The sequence below is a fragment of the Crinia signifera genome, chromosome 19, assembly GCF_055691185.1.
Source record: "Crinia signifera chromosome 19, ASM5569118v1, whole genome shotgun sequence".
Taxonomy (NCBI): Eukaryota; Metazoa; Chordata; class Amphibia; order Anura; family Myobatrachidae; genus Crinia; species Crinia signifera.
Genome location: NC_139226.1, coordinates 136280975 through 136300540, shown reverse-complemented (window position 1 = coordinate 136300540; position 19566 = coordinate 136280975). Strand labels below are relative to the sequence as shown.

The 19566-nt window shown below is 49.3% G+C and overlaps 1 protein-coding gene across 4 annotated transcripts in view; it reads left to right on the top strand.

The window, feature by feature from the left end:
* The window catches only part of MTOR (mechanistic target of rapamycin kinase), a 183137-nt gene that overhangs the window by 28862 nt on the left and 134709 nt on the right, over window positions 1-19566 (top strand). For 3 of the 4 annotated variants that reach the window (XM_083163434.1, XM_083163436.1, XM_083163433.1), the window contains exons 19-22: window positions 98-348; window positions 10550-10570; window positions 12791-12817; window positions 16500-16586. In XM_083163434.1, coding sequence (XP_083019560.1) covers window positions 98-348; window positions 10550-10570; window positions 12791-12817; window positions 16500-16586 — 386 coding nt within the window. The remainder of the gene's footprint in view (window positions 1-97; window positions 349-10549; window positions 10571-12790; window positions 12818-16499; window positions 16587-19566) is intronic. The other variant, XM_083163435.1, reaches the window with a different exon arrangement.

Genomic DNA, 19566 nt, shown 5'->3' with positions numbered 1-19566 from the left:
AGACTCCCGTACCTACTCCAATGCGTTGCATAAAAAAATCCTTCCTTTGCCACTGAACTGGGACCCTGCATTTCTGGTCTGTGTCTATTCTCTGCAGCTGATTACAGCACCAGTGAGATGCTGGTGAACATGGGGAACCTGCCCCTAGATGAGTTCTACCCGGCAGTATCTGTGGTCACACTCATGCGGATCCTGAGGGACCAGTCTCTGTCCAACCATCACACCATGGTAGTACAAGCCATCACCTTCATCTTCAAGTCTCTTGGACTTAAATGTGTGCAGTTCCTACCCCAAGTGATGCCAACCTTCCTGAGCGTTATCCGCTTGTGTGACAACAATGTACGGGAGGTATGTATCTAGGATCTGGGGTCTTCTTCTCTGGCCTGGTGATGGTGTAAGGGTTGTGTCCCCATAAAGAAATACATACCTTAAGGCAGGCATGTCCAAACTATGGCCCTCCAGCTGTTGTGAAAGTACAAGACCCATCATGCATTGCTACAGTTTTGGTATTAGGGAATGCTAAAACAATGGCAAGGCATGCTGGGACGTGTAGTTTCACAACAGCTGGAGGGCCGCAGTTTGGACATGACTGCCTTCAGGTAATTATCCAAAATATAGCCTTCCCCTGTGCTGTGCTCCTAATAAGTTGTTAAATCTGTACAATTGTAAGCTTGGACCCCGTAGGGCAGGCATGGCCAAACTGTGGGTCTCCAGCTGTTGAGAAACTACATTTCCTCTACCTCCCCATGGCAGCTGCACTATGGGTTCTCCCCCTCATTAGGTAGATCTGGAAAGGAAAAAAAGACACAACACTGCCCCTATATAAGGACCGCCCCTACAGAGGCTCAGTGTCTTTTTTTCCTTTCCAGGTAGAGGAGGCTTACCCCACAATGCTGCTACCTTCCCCGCTGCCTAGTGCAGTTGGGGTTTAGGCGAAAAGAAGGCTACCCGCTACCTAGAGTAGTTGGGACACCTGTCTGGTGAACCCCCCTCCGCTAATGTGGCTGGGGGTTATGGGCAAAATCCCCGCAAACATACCTACTGTCTGTCCGGAACACAGTGGATTACAGCAGGACTCGTGCGCCATGCTGTACAGCATCTCTCCTCTCACACGGAGCACGAGCACAGGAAGCGCCGGAGGCAACGTCAGACGCGGCGTCTGGCGTCGGCAGGGGCACGAGGACGCGCGCGCGCGCGCACGGAGCTGATTTATGGGGAGTGTGAGGTCATCAGGGAACGCAGGGCGCACCTCTCTGACAAACATGCCAGGACTTAAAATGGCGCCGCAGCCGGCCGGAAAACGCTGCTGATACTCACCAAAACCAGACTAACACCGGGTAAGGCTCCAATGTTAGCTTGCTAACGGAGCACTATACTGCAATTTTATCAGGCATTTTACTGATTACCTTATCTTGTGCTACAGTGATTGCAGTTATGGAGGATGATAAAAAGCAGCAGGGGAAATCGGGGTAAGCCAAGAGGAAAATGTAAGGAAATGCATGTAAATGGACAGCCATTAAGTAAGGGCTTATGTGTTTACAGGTCAGAATCAAGCAAGGATAAATTGGAGCTTAAACAGAAGCATAAAAAATTACATACGTCTAAATGCTCGGTGTGTGATGCGCCCCTGCCAGAGAAATGCAAGGGCACGGTGTGTGATAACTGTAAAAAAGCCCCCATAATGAGGCCAGAACAGATGGCGGACCTGGTAGCCATGTTGAAAACTTCCTTAGCAGACACCTTTGTTACAAAGGAAGATCTGAAGAAGGGGTCACACAAAAGGCCCAGGGAACCACATTCCGAGGATTCTGACCCAGGGGAAGGGCCCGCTATTGATCCACAAGAGGAAGTGGAAGAAGGGGAAGTGACACAGGAGAAAATGGAGCTGGATTTTAATCCAGATCTCCTTAATAGCCTACTTACTCTAATAAACAAATCACTCAGCATTGAGGATCCACAAGAGGAAGGGAGGTTACAAGACCTTCTCTTCAAAGATAAAAAGAAAAAACCCAAGTCTTTTCCCCTATCCAAACCACTACAGGACATAGTGGAGGAAGAATGGGCTAATCCGGATAAGAAAATAGCCGTGCCGCTTAGGGTTAACAAAATGTACCCATTTGACACGGAGCAAGTGAAGAAATGGGAGACGGCTCCCAAAGTAGATTCAGCCATTGCCAGATTGGCAAGGAAAACTACTCTACCACTTGAAGACGCCAATGCGTTTAAAGACGCAATGGAAAGGAAGATGGAGATGAGCCTGCGTAAGCAGCACATTACGTCAGGGGCCTCCATTAAATCATCATCGGCGATAGCAGTGACCTCGAGGGTATTGAGATCCTGGTGTCAGGACTTAGAGTCTGACTTACTGGACGGAGTGAAAAGGTCAGAACTCCTTAAAATAGTACAGAACGTGCAAATTGCCGTTGAGTTTATCTGCGATGCGTCATTGGATGCGGTCAGACTGGCAGCCAGGTCAAACGCAAGTACCGCAGTAACCAGGAGAGCACTGTGGCTCAAGTCATGGTCGGCTGACGCCCAGTCCAAAAACAAGCTGGTTTCACTCCCGTTTCAAGGTGATTACCTATTCGGGAAAGGCTTAGATGACATCATCTCAAAAACGACAGGGGGAAAATCGACGTGGCTCCCTCAAGACAGAGGGTTTAAGAAACCACCAAACAGATCACAAAGACCCCAGTTCCAAGACTTTAAGGAGGCAAGAACATACAGGCCGGGCAGGGGGTATAGGAGACCCTGGTCCGGTGGAAGGAGCTCCTTTCGTGGCCAAAGGGGCAGAGATGGAAGGTTTGGATACAGACAAACACAATGACGCCAAGCAGAAGGTAGGGGGCAGACTGAAAAAGTTCCACTCAGTCTGGGCCCAATCTACCAAAGACAAGTGGGTGATGGAAGCAGTATCATCAGGATACAAAATAGAATTTGTACAAGACCCTGGAGTATGGCTGGAAGAGTCACCCATACCAAAGGACAAAGAAGAAAGGCGGGCACTGAAGCAGAGCCTAAAAAACATGGTAGCACAAGGAGTAGTGGTGGTGGTCCCCAAAGGACAAGAGATGACGGGTTGGCAATCAAGGTTTTTTGTGGTCAAGAAACAATCGGGAGGATTCAGGACCATTCTGGATCTGAGAAGGCTGAATGCATACGTGGTAGCAAGAAAATTCAAGATGGAGTCTCTCAGAACGATACTCCTGGATATAAAGAGAAACGCATTTTTGACTACGATAGATCTCAGGGATGCCTACCTTCACATACCGATTTACTCAGAACACCAAAAATTCTTAAGATTCCGCATATCAGGCGTAACCTACCAGTTCACAGCTCTGCCGTTCGGCCTGTCAACATCCCCAAGGACATTCACCAAGATCCTGGTGGTGCTGGTGGCAAAGCTAAGAGAAGAAGGCATCACAGTATGGGCGTACTTGGACGACCTATTAATAATGGCTCGGTCAGAGGATCAAGCAGTAAGCCACACTCACAGAGTAATGGAATTTCTCCAAGAACATGGCTGGATTATAAATCTAGACAAAAGCCAGCTTCAGCCCACAACAGCGGTGAAATATCTGGGGGTCGTTATAGACTCAGTAACAATGAAGGCAATACTGACGCAGGAAAGAATAGCAAAGCTAAAACAGGAAATAAACTACTTCCAAGTAAGAAGAACAGTCAGTTCAGCAGACTGCCTAAGGCTACTGGGCCTAATGTCGGCAGCATCAGATACTGTAAACTGGGCAAGGTTCCACACAAGAGGCATACAAAACTGCTTTCTGTCTCAGTGGAACGGGGACAGCAAGAGGACCACACAGAGAATCATACTGTCAAAAGGAGCCAAGCAAGACCTGCTCTGGTGGGGGTCAAGAGGAAGACTGGGACAAGGCAAGTCCTTCACCACAGGAGAACAGGTGCTAATAACAACCGATGCCAGCATGGCAGGCTGGGGGGCAGTATGCGAGGGGACAGCAGCCCAAGGACAGTGGTCAAGGCAGGAAGGAGCACTTCACTCGAACATCAGGGAGATGAACGCAGTGAGAGAGGCGTGTCAGTACTTCCAATCCCAACTATATCAGAGAGACATAATAATCAGAACAGACAACGCGGTAGTAGTAGCGTACCTCAACAAGCAGGGAGGTACAAGGAGCAGAGTGATGATGACAGCAGCAGCAATGGTGCTGAGCTGGGCGGAAGCCTGGACGAGCAGTCTCGCAGCAGTATTTATAGCAGGAAGAGAAAACCAGCAAGCGGATGCCCTGAGCAGGAAGCAGATAAACCCAGGGGAGTGGGAATTATCCCAAGGAGTATTCGAAGAGATAGCTCAGAGATGGGGCTATCCAAGGATAGATCTCATGGCAACCAGAGGCAACAGGAAGGTAGAGAAGTTCATATCCAGACACTGGGAAGAAGGGTCCTGGGACACGGACGCGCTGACGTGTCAGTGGGAGCAAGGCCTGATGTATGTGTTTCCTCCCTTCCCGGTTATATCGAGGATACTGAACAAAATACAGAAGGAAAAGGCAACGGTAATAATCATTGTGCCCACATGGCCAAGGAGGGCCTGGTTCCAGAAACTGGTCAGGATGGCAGTAGCAGGGCCATGGAAACTACCGGACCAAGAAGACCTGCTATGGCAGGGAAGATATACGCAACATCAACCCAGAGACTGGAACCTAGCGGCATGGTTGCTGAAACCAGAACCCTGGTAAATAGGGGCTTCTCTTCTAAAGTAGTGAAGACCTTGCTAAGGGCCAGGAAGAGCTCAACATCAGGCACATATTACAGAATTTGGAAAACATACACACAATTCTGTATAACCCAGAGGAAGGATCATAGGGCCATACCAACAGTACTTGACTTCCTCCAGTCGGGCCTAGATAAGAAGTTATCAGTTAGTACATTAAAAGTCCAGGTCTCTGCGCTAGGTGCCATACTAGACAGGAGAATCGCAGAAGATAAGTATGTACAAAGGTTCATACAGGCATCCAAGAGGATAAGGCCAGAATTTCGTAGCCCAACCACACCATGGGACCTCAATTTAGTGCTAAATGCGCTAACCGAGAGCCCCTTCGAGCCCCTAGAAGAGGTGCCGGTGAAGTGGCTAACGACCAAAGTAGCATTCCTGGTGGCAGTAACATCCACAAGAAGGGTATCGGAGTTGCAGGCCCTCTGGGCAGAAGAGCCATTCCTGAACTTTTTTGAGAACAAAGTTGTCCTAAGGACAAACCCTCACTTCCTGCCCAAGGTAGTCTCATCGTTCCACATCAACCAAGAGATAGTACTACCGTCTTTCTGTGCAAAACCAACTAATGAGAAAGAACGGAGGCTTCACAAGCTAGATGTGAAAAGAGCGCTAACCATTTACTTACAAAGGGTTGAGAGCTGGAGGAGAACAAAAAGGCTCTTCGTTGTAACAGAAGGCAAGAATAAGGGGCTTGGAGCCTCAAAAGCTACCATCGCCAGATGGATCAGGACATGTATAGGGGAAGCTTACAAGATAAACAACAAGGAAGTGCCACAAAGCTTAAAAGCTCACTCCACCAGAGCCGTAGGATCCTCCTGGGCTAGGAAGGGAGCAGCTTCCCTAGAAGAACTTTGTAAAGCAGCCTGCTGGGCATCAGTCCACACTTTTGCTAGACATTACAGTCTGGATATCGAGTCCTCCAGTGACGCGAAACTAGGCAGGAAGATACTGAGCGCAGTAATATAAGGACAGACATAAAAAACTCCTAATAAGGGGAAGAATGTTAGTTCAAGGGACCTACATGTAGGTGACTACAACCTACGTCAGTATGAGGTATTACTCTCCGATTCGGCCCCACCCAAAAAATTTTTTTTCTTTTACACTGCTATGGTACTACCCATAGTGCAGCTGCCATGGGGAGGTAGAGGAAAGTACGGATTCTTACCCGTTAATACGCTTTCCTCTACTCCACCATGGCAGCATTATTCCCTCCCTTGGGATATATGATGCAATATAAGATGTTAATTTAAGTTAATATATGAGTGCATATTCGCTGATAATCAAGACACTGAGCCTCTGTAGGGGCGGTCCTTATATAGGGGCAGTGTTGTGTCTTTTTTTCCTTTCCAGATCTACCTAATGAGGGGGAGAACCCATAGTGCAGCTGCCATGGTGGAGTAGAGGAAAGCGTATTAACGGGTAAGAATCCGTACTATCCCAGCATGCCTTGCCACAGTATTAGCATTCCCTAACAGCAAAACTGTGGCAAGGCATGATGGGACTAGTTTTACAACAGATGGACGGCCACAGTTTGCCCATGTCTGGCTTAGGGGATGCAAATATCTATGGTCTGTGTAGGATTTGCTGTTTTTCTGGTCAGGGTTAGGTGATAACATGGTTGGGAATGTGCTGTGTCTCTGTAGCTGGTTAGAAGATAATATGGTTGGGAATGTGGGATGTGCTGTGTCTCTGTAGCTGGTCAGGGTTAGGATATAACATGGCTGGGAATGTGGGATGTGCTGTGTCTCTGTAGCTGGTCAGGGTTAGGATATAACATGGCTGGGAATGTGGGATGTGCTGTGTCTGTAGCTGGTCAGGGTTAGGATATAACATGGCTGGGAATGTGGGATGTGCTGTGTCTGTAGCTGGTCAGGGTTAGGATATAACATGGCTGGGAATGTGGGATGTGCTGTGTCTGTAGCTGGTCAGGGTTAGGATATAACATGGCTGGGAATGTGGGATGTGCTGTGTCTCTGTAGCTGGTCAGGGTTAGGATATAACATGGCTGGGAATGTGGGATGTGCTGTGTCTCTGTAGCTGGTCAGAGTTAGGGGATAACATGGTTGGGAATGTGGGATGTGCTGTGTCTGTAGCTGGTCAGGGTTCCGGAATTACATGGTTGGGAATGTGAGATGTGCTGTATCCGTAGCTGGTCATGGTTCCGCTATAACATGGTTGGTAATGTCAGATGTGCTGTGTCTGTAGCTGGTCATGGTTCCGCTATAACATGGTTGGTAATGTCAGATGTGCTGTGTCTGTAGCTGGTCAGAATTAGAAAATAACATGGTTGGGGATGTGGGATGTGCTGTGTCTCTGTAGCTGGTTAGAAGATAACATGGTTGGGAATGTGGGATGTGCTGTGTCTATATTGCTGGTTAGAAGATAACATGGTTGGGAATGTGGGATGTGCTGTGTCTGTAGCCGGTCATGGTTCCGGGATAATATGGTTGGTAATGTCAGATGTGCTGTGTCTGTAGCTGGTCAGGGTTCCGCTATAACATGGTTGGTAATGTCAGATGTGCTGTTTCTGTAGCTGGTCAGGGTTCCGGGATAACATGGTTGGTAATGTCAGATGTGCTGTGTCTGTAGCTGGTCAGGGTTCCGGGATAACATGGTTGGTAATGTCAGATGTGCTGTGTCTGTAGCTGGTCAGGGTTCCGGGATAACATGGTTGGTAATGTCAGATGTGCTGTGTCTGTAGCTGGTCAGGGTTCCGCTATAACATGATTAGTAATGTCAGATGTGCTGTGTCTGTAGCTGGTCAGGGTTCCGGGATAACATGGTTGGTAATGTCAGATGTGCTGTGTCTGTAGCTGGTCAGGGTTAGGATATAACATGGTTAGTAATGTCAGATGTGCTGTGTCTGTAGCTGGTCAGGGTTAGGATATAACATGGCTGGGAATGTGGGATGTGCTGTGTCTCTGTAGCTGGTCAGGGTTAGGATATAACATGGCTGGGAATGTGGGATGTGCTGTGTCTCTGTAGCTGGTCAGAGTTAGGGGATAACATGGTTGGGAATGTGGGATGTGCTGTGTCTGTAGCTGGTCAGGGTTCCGGAATTACATGGTTGGGAATGTGAGATGTGCTGTATCCGTAGCTGGTCATGGTTCCGCTATAACATGGTTGGTAATGTCAGATGTGCTGTGTCTGTAGCTGGTCATGGTTCCGCTATAACATGGTTGGTAATGTCAGATGTGCTGTGTCTGTAGCTGGTCAGAATTAGAAAATAACATGGTTGGGGATGTGGGATGTGCTGTGTCTCTGTAGCTGGTTAGAAGATAACATGGTTGGGAATGTGGGTTGTGCTGTGTCTATATTGCTGGTTAGAAGATAACATGGTTGGGAATGTGGGATGTGCTGTGTCTGTAGCCGGTCATGGTTCCGGGATAATATGGTTGGTAATGTCAGATGTGCTGTGTCTGTAGCTGGTCAGGGTTCCGCTATAACATGGTTGGTAATGTCAGATGTGCTGTTTCTGTAGCTGGTCAGGGTTCCGGGATAACATGGTTGGTAATGTCAGATGTGCTGTGTCTGTAGCTGGTCAGGGTTCCGGGATAACATGGTTGGTAATGTCAGATGTGCTGTGTCTGTAGCTGGTCAGGGTTCCGGGATAACATGGTTGGTAATGTCAGATGTGCTGTGTCTGTAGCTGGTCAGGGTTCCGCTATAACATGATTAGTAATGTCAGATGTGCTGTGTCTGTAGCTGGTCAGGGTTCCGGGATAACATGGTTGGTAATGTCAGATGTGCTGTGTCTGTAGCTGGTCAGGGTTAGGATATAACATGGTTAGTAATGTCAGATGTGCTGTGTCTGTAGCTGGTCATGGTTCCGGGATAACATGGTTGGTAATGTCAGATGTGCTGTGTCTCTGTAGCTGGTCATGGTTCCGGGATAACATGGTTGGTAATTTCAGATGTGCTGTGTCTCTGTAGCTGGTCATGGTTCCGGGATAACATGGTTGGTAATGTCAGATGTGCTGTGTCTTTGTAGCTGGTCATGGTTCCGGGATAACATGGTTGGTAATGTCAGATGTGCTGTGTCTGTAGCTGGTCAGGGTTAGGATATAACATGGTTGGTAATGTCTGATGTGCTGTGTCTGTAGCTGGTCAGGGTTAGGATATAACATGGTTGGTAATGTCAGATGTGCTGTGTCTGTAGCTGGTCATGGTTCCGGGATAACATGGTTGGTAATGTCTGATGTGCTGTGTCTGTAGCTGGTCAGGGTTAGGATATAACATGGTTGGTAATGTCAGATGTGCTGTGTCTGTAGCTGGTCATGGTTCCGGGATAACATGGTTGGTAATGTCAGATGTGCTGTGTCTGTAGCTGGTCAGGGTTAGGATATAACATGGTTGGTAATGTCAGATGTGCTGTGTCTCTGTAGCTGGTCATGGTTCCGGGATAACATGGTTGGTAATTTCAGATGTGCTGTGTCTCTGTAGCTGGTCATGGTTCCGGGATAACATGGTTGGTAATGTCAGATGTGCTGTGTCTTTGTAGCTGGTCATGGTTCCGGGATAACATGGTTGGTAATGTCAGATGTGCTGTGTCTGTAGCTGGTCAGGGTTAGGATATAACATGGTTGGTAATGTCTGATGTGCTGTGTCTGTAGCTGGTCAGGGTTAGGATATAACATGGTTGGTAATGTCAGATGTGCTGTGTCTGTAGCTGGTCATGGTTCCGGGATAACATGGTTGGTAATGTCTGATGTGCTGTGTCTGTAGCTGGTCAGGGTTAGGATATAACATGGTTGGTAATGTCAGATGTGCTGTAGCTGGTCATGGTTCCGGGATAACATGGTTGGTAATGTCAGATGTGCTGTGTCTGTAGCTGGTCAGGGTTAGGATATAACATGGTTGGTAATGTCAGATGTGCTGTGTCTCTGTAGCTGGTCATGGTTCCGGGATAACATGGTTGGTAATTTCAGATGTGCTGTGTCTCTGTAGCTGGTCATGGTTCTGGGATAACATGGTTGGTAATGTCAGATGTGCTGTGTCTTTGTAGCTGGTCATGGTTCCGGGATAACATGGTTGGTAATGTCAGATGTGCTGTGTCTGTAGCTGGTCAGGGTTAGGATATAACATGGTTGGTAATGTCAGATGTGCTGTGTCTGTAGCTGGTTAGGGTTAGTATATAATATGGTTGGTAATTTCAGATGTGCTGTGTCTCTGTAGCTGGTCATGGTTCTGGGATAACATGGTTGGTAATGTCAGATGTGCTGTGTCTCTGTAGCTGGTCATGGTTCCGGGATAACATGGTTGGTAATGTCAGATGTGCTGTGTCTGTAGCTGGTCAGGGTTAGGATATACCATGGTTGGTAATGTCAGATGTGCTGTGTCTGTAGCTGGTCAGGGTTAGTATATAATATGGTTGGTAATTTCAGATGTGCTGTGTCTCTGTAGCTGGTCATGGTTCCAGGATAACATGGTTGGTAATGTCAAATGTGCTGTGTCTCTGTAGCTGGTCAGGGTTCCGGGATAACATGGTTGGTAATGTCAGATGTGCTGTGTCTGTAGCTGGTCAGGGTTAGGATATAACATGGTTGGTAATGTCAGATGTGCTGTGTCTCTGTAGCTGGTCAGGGTTCCGGGATAACATGGTTGGTAATGTCAGATGTGCTGTGTCTGTAGCTGGTCATGGTTCCGGGATAACATGGTTGGGGATGTGCTGTGTCTGTAGCTGGTCAGGGTTCCCGGGATAACATGGTTGGGGATTGGTTGTGGGCCTATAGCTGCACAATGTTTGGTGCGTTTATGGAAATCATTTTATTAATTTGTTTTTCTGGTTTTCCTCCACAGTCTCACCAACCTTCTCCTCAAGTAAGTGCTGCAGAACCTCCAGTGTTCTACCCTCTACAAGAGCTAGTACATGCTCATAATAAATGTTCCAGAAATAATGAATTTAAAGGTGCCCAAAAACGTATCCGATATGTGCTGAATACACCCGATCGCGATGGATCGGGCTGAAATCCGCCCAAATCACAAGTGTTAAACCCTGTAAAAGGGGGGGGGGTTTAAGCCATTGTCGCTGAACGACCATATCGCCAGTGGTTTTTCTGTGTTTTGGGTGATAAATCACTTGGAGCGTTCAAATAGAATAGAGGTTAAATACAAAAAAAGAAAAAACATAGAATTGCTGCAGTAGCCCAAATCACTGGTCTCTGATGAAAACGTTACACTGAGCAATATATTGCTGAGAGATATTAAGCCAATATTGCACCATGTGTACACCCCTTTAGATGTCGCTGGAGGTTGGACCAGATGTTTGTCCAACCTCCGACTCGGGCCCACCTCCTGATGGCAGGGAACGGGTAACATGCGATACATCACATGTGAAAGGAGTCTCGCAATCTATTCTGGGACATCCCCGGCGCCTCAGGTAGGTCGGGTGGCCCATACACTGCTGCGATACAGGTTTTCTATATAGCCTCTATGATCAGACATTGTGTAAGGAGCACTGTTAAATTTTTTTCATATTACTGAAAATTAGGCAATATTCCGTTTATGGGGAGGGTTTGTGGAGGAGAAGATGAAGCACATTATGGGAAGGGTTTGTGGTGGAGAAGATGGGGCACATTATGGGAAGGGTTTGTGGTGGAGAAGATGAGGCACATTATGGGAAGAGCTTGTGGTGGAGAAGATGGGGCACATTATGGGAAGGGTTTGTGGTGGAGAAGATGAGGCACATTATGGGAAGGGTTTGTGGTGGAGAAGATGAGGCACATTATGGGAAGGGTTTGTGGTGGAGAAGATGGGGCACATTATGGGAAGGGTTTGTGGTGGAGAAGATGGGGCACATTATGGGAAGGGTTTGTGGTGGAGAAGATGAAGCACGTTATGGGAAGGGTTTGTGGTGGAGAAGATGAAGCACGTTATGGGAAGGGCTTGTGGTGGAGAAGATGGGGCACGTTATGGGAAGGGTTTGTGGTGGAGAAGATGGGGCACGTTATGGGAAGGGTTTGTGGTGGAGAAGATGGGGCACGTTATGGGAAGGGTTTGTGGTGGAGAAGATGGGGCACGTTATGGGAAGGGTTTGTGGTGGAGAAGATGAGACACGTTATGGGAAGAGCTTGTGGTGGAGAAGATGGGGCACATTATGGGAAGGGTTTGTGGTGGAGAAGATGAGGCACATTATGGGAAGAGCTTGTGGTGGAGAAGATGGGGCACATTACGGGAAGGGTTTGTGGTGGAGAAGATGAGGCACATGATGGGAAGGGTTTGTGGTGGAGAAGATGAGGCACATTATGGGAAGGGTTTGTGGTGGAGAAGATGGGGCACATTATGGGAAGGGTTTGTGGTGGAGAAGATGAAGCACGTTATGGGAAGGGTTTGTGGTGGAGAAGATGAAGCACGTTATGGGAAGGGCTTGTGGTGGAGAAGATGGGGCACGTTATGGGAAGGGTTTGTGGTGGAGAAGATGGGGCACGTTATGGGAAGGGTTTGTGGTGGAGAAGATGGGGCACGTTATGGGAAGGGTTTGTGGTGGAGAAGATGGGGCACGTTATGGGAAGGGTTTGTGGTGGAGAAGATGGGGCACATTACAGGGTAGTAACATAGATTCTGACGGCAGATAAGAACCACTTGGCCTATGTACACATACTTACATATTGGCGGTAATGAACCAACCAGTATATATACAGAAGATGATATACAGACAGTCTGGGCCAGGGGTAACCAACTCCAGTCCTCGAGAGCTACCAACAGTTCACGTTTTCCAGCTCGCCTCACAGGTGCACTCATTACTCACTAACAAAAATAAGTAGAATCTGATTGGTTTCTATGGGCAACATCCCATCTTCAGTAGAACTCCGGTCTTAGTAAATATACTCCTTGTTCTCCTTGAGGAATGATTTTATGAACCTCTGATCTAAATAAAAGCAACATGCTAAGGGCCAGGGAAGCCCCTCAAGGTCTTACAAGGAAACCCTGTAGAATCCAGAATACACTATCAATTAGAACTTTGCTCTCTTTGTGTCCGATAACATCCGTCTAATGAGAGTCCATCTGTCTCTTCTCTTTCCTTGTTTGATTTCGGCCTAGAAGAGGACAGGACTGATGTCACCTCAGGTAAGAGAGCGCTGTTACTGGTGAGAGGACAATTGTAGGGTCTAGTCTGATTAGACGTCTGAAGGAGAGGTCTCCTATGACTTTCCCTGTGGAAATGTGGAGGGCTTCAGTGTAACAACTGAGCAAACTCTACTGCTCACAGATTTACACCTGTTACATATCCTCATTCATTTCTATGACCTCACAAGGGATCTGCAGCGCCATACGGAGGAGATCGCACATGTGCGATGGCGGATGAGATTTTATTACATCTTAGGGTTCTTGATTCACTAAATGCACTAAAGTAAAGGGACAGAATGGCTGCAATTTAGCCAACGTACAGACATAGGGCCCGATTCAGAGGAGGGATTGGGACATTATAGGAATCATAGCAGCATGTGCCAAAGGCCTGGAGATGCTGAGGGGGGAGACCACAGGGTGCAGATGTGTATAGGACATTTAAGTGTGTATCCCCTTTCCATATCATTGTGGACAGAGCAATCTATGGGGATAGTGGGGTCAGGCGTGTGTGTGACCAGTAATATACTGACCCCGGTAGCCCTGATGTTACGTGGCTCTGCATGTCTCGGTTGTGTATGTGACCAGTAATATACTGACCCCGGTAGCCCTGATGTTACGTGGTTCCGCATGTCTCGGGTGTGTATGTGACCAGTAATATACTGACCCCAGTAGCCCTGATGTTACGTGGCTCCGCATGTCTCTGGCGTGTATGTGACCGGTAATATACTGACCCCGGTAGCCCTGATGTTACGTGGCTCTGCATGTCTCGGGTGTGTATGTGACCAGTAATATACTGACCCCGGTAGCCCTGATGTTACGTGGCGCTGCACGTCTCGGGCGTGTATGTGACCGGTAATATACTGACTCCGGTAGCCCTGATGTTACGTGGCTCCGCATGTCTCGGGTGTGTATGTGATCAGTAATATACTGACTCCGGTAGCCCTGATGTTACGTGGCTCCGCATGTCTCGGGCGTGTATGTGACCGGTAATATACTGACTCCGGTAGCCCTGATGTTACGTGGCTCCGCATGTCTCTGGCGTGTGTGTGACCGGTAATATACTGACCCCGGTAGCCCTGATGTTATGTGGTTCCGCATGTCTCGGGTGTGTATGTGACCAGTAATATACTGACCCCGGTAGCCCTGATGTTACGTGGCTCCGCATGTCTCGGGCGTGTATGTGACCAGTAATTTACTGACTCCGGTAGCCCTGATGTTACGTGGCTCCGCATGTCTCAGGCGTGTATGTGACCAGTAATATACTGACCCCGGTAGCCCTGATGTTACGTGGCTCCGCATGTCTCGGGCGTGTATGTGACCAGTAATATACTGACCCCGGTAGCCCTGATGTTACGTGGCTCCGCATGTCTCAGGTGTGTATGTGACCGGTAATATACTGACCCCGGTAGCCCTGATGTTACGTGGCTCCGCATGTCTCGGGTGTGTATGTGACCAGTAATATACTGACCCCGGTAGCCCTGATGTTACATGGCTCCGCATGTCTCGGCTTGTATGTGACCAGTAATATACTGACCCTGGTAGCCCTGATGTTACGTGGCTCCGCATGTCTCAGGTGTGTATGGGACCAGTAATATACTGACCCCGGTAGCCCTGATGTTACGTGGCTCCGCATGTCTCAGGTGTGTATGTGACCAGTAATATACTGACCCCGGTAGCCCTGATGTTACGTGGCTCCGCATGTCTCGGGCGTGTATGTGACCAGTAAATATACTGACTCCGGTAGCCCTGGTGTTACGTGGCTCCGCATGTCTCGGGTGTGTATGTGACCGGTAATATACTGACCCCGGTAGCCCTGATGTTACGTGGCTCCGCATGTCTCAGGTGTGTATGCGACCAGTAATATACTGACCCTGGTAGCCCTGATGTTACGTGGCTCCGCATGTCTCGGGCGTGTATGTGACCAGTAAATATACTGACCCCGGTAGCCCTGATGTTACGTGGCTCTGCATGTCTCGGGCGTGTGTGTGACCGGTAATATACTGACCCCGGTAGCCCTGATGTTATGTGGCTCCGCATGTCTTGGCTTGTATGTGACCAGTAATATACTGACCCCGGTAGCCCTGATGTTACGTGGCTCCGCATGTCTCGGGTGTGTATGTGACCAGTAATATACTGACTCCGGTAGCCCTGGTGTTACGTGGCTCCGCATGTCTCGGGTGTGTATGTGACCAGTAATATACTGACCCCGGTAGCCCTGATGTTACGTGGCTCCGCATGTCTCGGGCGTGTATGTGACCAGTAATATACTGACCCCGGTAGCCCTGATGTTACGTGGCTCCGCATGTCTCTGGCGTGTATGTGACCAGTAATATACTGACCCCTGTAGCCCTGATGTTACGTGGCTCCGCATGTCTCTGGCGTGTATGTGACCAGTAATATACTGACCCCTGTAGCCCTGATGTTACGTGGCTCCGCATGTCTCGAGTGTGTGTGTGACCGGTAATATACTGACCCCGGTAGCCCTGATGTTACGTGGCTCCGCATGTCTCGGGCGTGTATGTGACCAGTAATATACTGACTCCGGTAGCCCTGATGTTACGTGGCTCCGCATGTCTCAGGTGTGTATGTGACCAGTAATATACTGACCCCGGTAGCCCTGATGTTACGTGGCTCCGCATGTCTCGGGCGTGTATGTGACCGGTAATATACTGACCCCGGTAGCCCTGATGTTACGTGGCTCCGCATGTCTCAGGCGTGTATGTGACCGGTAATATACTGACTCCGGTAGCCCTGATGTTACGTGGTTCCGCATGTCTCGGGTGTGTATGTGACCGGTAATATACTGACCCCGGTAGCCCTGATGGTACGTGGCTCCGCATGTCTCGGGTGTGTATGTGACCAGTAATATACTGACCCCAGTAGCCCTGATGTTACGTGGTTCCGCATGTCTCGGGCGTGTATGTGACCGGTAATATACTGACCCCGGTAGCCCTGATGTTACGTGGCTCCGCATGTCTCGGGCGTTTATGTGACCGGTAATATACTGACCCCGGTAGCCCTGATGTTACGTGGCTCCGCATGTCTCTGGCGTGTATGTGACCGGTAATATACTGACCCCGGTAGCCCTGATGTTACGTGGCTCCGCATGTCTCTGGCGTGTATGTGACCGGTAATATACTGACCCCGGTAGCCCTGATGTTACGTGGTTCCGCATGTCTCGGGCGTGTATGTGACCGGTAATATACTGACCCCGGTAGCCCTGATGTTACGTGGCTCCACATGTCTCAGGTGTGTATGTGACCGGTAATATACTGACTCCGGTAGCCCTGATGTTACGTGGCTCCGCATGTCTCGGGTGTGTATGTGACCGGTAATATACTGACCCCGGTAGCCCTGATGGTACGTGGCTCCGCATGTCTCGGGTGTGTATGTGACCAGTAATATACTGACCCCGGTAGCCCTGATGTTACGTGGCTCCGCATGTCTCAGGTGTGTGTGTGTGTGACCGGTAATATACTGACCCCAGTAGCCATGTTGTTAAGTGGCTCCGCATGTCTCGGGTGTGTATGTGCCCAGTAATATACTGACCCCAGTAGCCCTGATGTTACGTGGTTCCGCATGTCTCGGGCGTGTATGTGACTGGTAATATACTGACCCCGGTAGCCCAGATGTTACGTGGCTCCGCATGTCTTAAGTGTGTATTCTCCCTCTTCCTCCACAGTTCATGTTCCAGCAGTTGGGCATGTTGGTTTCCTTCGTACGAAGTCATATCCGTCCCTACATGGAGGAGATCTTCGCCTTGATCAGAGTAAGTTTAATGTGTATGCAGGATATAGGAGGGGGCATTATCCTTTACCCTGTGATCTGCAGCTGCGCTTTCCCCCCCGATACAGGTGGTAGGAGGATGTGGTGTCAGTGTGTATAAGAGGGGGCATTATCCTGTACCATGTGATCGGCAGCTGTGCACTCTCCCCCATACAGGTGGTAGGAGGATGTGGTGTCAGTGTGTATAAGAGGGGGCATTATCCTGTACCCTGTGATCAGCAGCTGTGCACTCTCCCCCATACAGGTGGTATTAGGGGGATGTGGTGTCAGTGTGTATAAGAGGGGGCATTATCCTGTACCATGTGATCTGCAGCTGTGCACTCTCCCCCATACAGGTGGTATTAGGGGGATGTGGTGTCAGTGTGTATAAGAGGGGGCATTATCCTGTACCCTGTGATCGGCAGCTGTGCACTCTCCCCCATACAGGTGGTAGGAGGATGTGATGTCAGTGTGTATAAGATGGGGCATTATCCTGTACCATGTGATCGGCAGGTGTGCACTCTCCCCCATACAGGTGGTAGGAGGATGTGGTGTCAGTGTGTATAAGAGGGGGCATTATCCTGTACCATGTGATCGGCAGCTGTGCACTCTCCCCCTACAGGTGGTATTAGGAGGATGTGGTGTCAGTGTGTATAAGAGGGGGCATTATCCTGTACCATGTGATCAGCAGCTGTGCACTCTTCCCCATACAGGTGGTAGGAGGATGTGGTGTCAGTGTGTATAAGAGGGGGCATTATCCTGTACCATGTGATCGGCAGCTGTGCACTCTCCCCCATACAGGTGGTAGGAGGATGTGGTGTCAGTGTGTATAAGAGGGGGCATTGTCCTGTACCATGTGATCAGCAGCTGTGTACTATCCCCCATACAGGTGGTATTAGGAGGATGTGGTGTCAGTGTGTATAAGAGGGGGCATTATCCTGTACCATGTGATCAGCAGCTGTGCACTCTCCCCCATACAAGTGGTATTAGGGGGATGTGGTGTCAGTGTGTATAAGAGGGGGCATTCTCCTGTACCCTGTGATCAGCAGCTGTGCACTCTCCCTCATACAGGTGGTAGTAGGAGGATGTGGTGTCAGTGTGTATAAGAGGGGGCATTATCCTGTACCATGTGATCAGCAGCTGTGCACTCTCCCCCATACAGGTGGTAGGAGGATGTGGTGTCAGTGTGTATAAGAGGGGGCATTATCCTGTACCATGTGATCGGCAGCTGTGCACTCTCCCCCATACAGGTGGTATTAGGAGGATGTGGTGTCAGTGTGTATAAGAGGGGGCATTATCCTGTACCATGTGATCGGCAGCTGTGCACTCTCCCCCATACAGGTGGTAGGAGGATGTGGTGTCAGTGTGTATAAGAGGGGGCATTATCCTGTACCATGTGATCGGCAGCTGTGCACTCTCCCCCATACAGGTGGTAGGAGGATGTGGTGTCAGTGTGTATAAGAGGGGGCATTATCCTGTACCATGTGATCGGCAGCTGTGCACTCTCCCCCATACAGGTGGTAGTAGGAGGATGTGGTGTCAGTGTGTATAAGAGGGGGCATTGTCCTGTACCATGTGATCGGCAGGTGTGCACTCTCCCCCATACAGGTGGTAGTAGGAGGATGTGGTGTCAGTGTGTATAAGAGGGGACATTATCCTGTACCATGTGATCGGCAGCTGTGCACTCTCCCCCATACAGGTGGTATTAGGGGGATGTGGTGTCAGTGTGTATAAGAGGGGGCATTATCCTGTACCCTGTGATCAGCAGCTGTGCACTCTCCCCCATACAGGTGGTAGGAGGATGTGGTGTCAGTGTGTATAAGAGGGGGCATTATCCTGTACCATGTGATCGGCAGCTGTGCACTCTCCCCCATACAGGTGGTAGGAGGATGTGGTGTCAGTGTGTATAAGAGGGGGCATTATCCTGTACCCTGTGATCAGCAGCTGTGCACTCTCCCCCATACAGGTGGTAGTAGGAGGATGTGGTGTCAGTGTGTATAAGAGGGGGCATTATCCTGTACCATGTGATCGGCAGCTGTGCACTCTCCCCCATACAGGTGGTAGGAGGATGTGGTGTCAGTGTGTATAAGAGGGGGCATTATCCTGTACCATGTGATCTGCAGCTGTGCACTCTCCCCCATACAGGTGGTATTAGGGGGATGTGGTGTCAGTGTGTATAAGAGGGGGCATTATCCTGTACCCTGTGATCAGCAGCTGTGCACTCTCCCCCATACAGGTGGTAGGAGGATGTGGTGTCAGTGTGTATAAGAGGGGGCACTATCCTGTACCATGTGATCGGCAGCTGTGCACTCTCCCCCATACAGGTGGTATTAGGAGGATGTGGTGTCAGTGTGTATAAGAGGGGGCACTATCCTGTACCATGTGATCGGCAGCTGTGTACTCTCCCCCATACAGGTGGTAGGAGGATGTGGTGTCAGTGTGTATAAGAGGGGGCATTATCCTGTACCCTGTGATCGGCAGCTGTGCACTCTCCCCCATACAGGTGGTATTAGGAGGATGTGGTGTCAGTGTGTATAAGAGGGGGCATTAATCCTTTACCCTGTGATCAGCAGCTGTGCACTCTCCCCCATACAGGTGGTAGGAGGATGTGGTGTCAGTGTGTATAAGAGGGGGCATTATCCTGTACCATGTGATAGGCAGCTGTGCACTCTCCCCCATACAGGTGGTAGGGGGATGTGGTGTCAGTGTGTATAAGATGGGGCATTATCCTGTACCATGTGATCGGCAGCTGTGCACTCTCCCCCATACAGGTGGTAGGAGGATGTGGTGTCAGTGTGTATAAGAGGGGGCATTATCCTGTACCATGTGATCAGCAGCTGTGCACTCTCCCCCATACAGGTGGTAGGAGGATGTGGTGTCAGTGTGTATAAGAGGGGGCATTATCCTGTACCCTGTGATCAGCAGCTGTGCACTCTCCCCCATACAGGTGGTATTAGGGGGATGTGGTGTCAGTGTGTATAAGA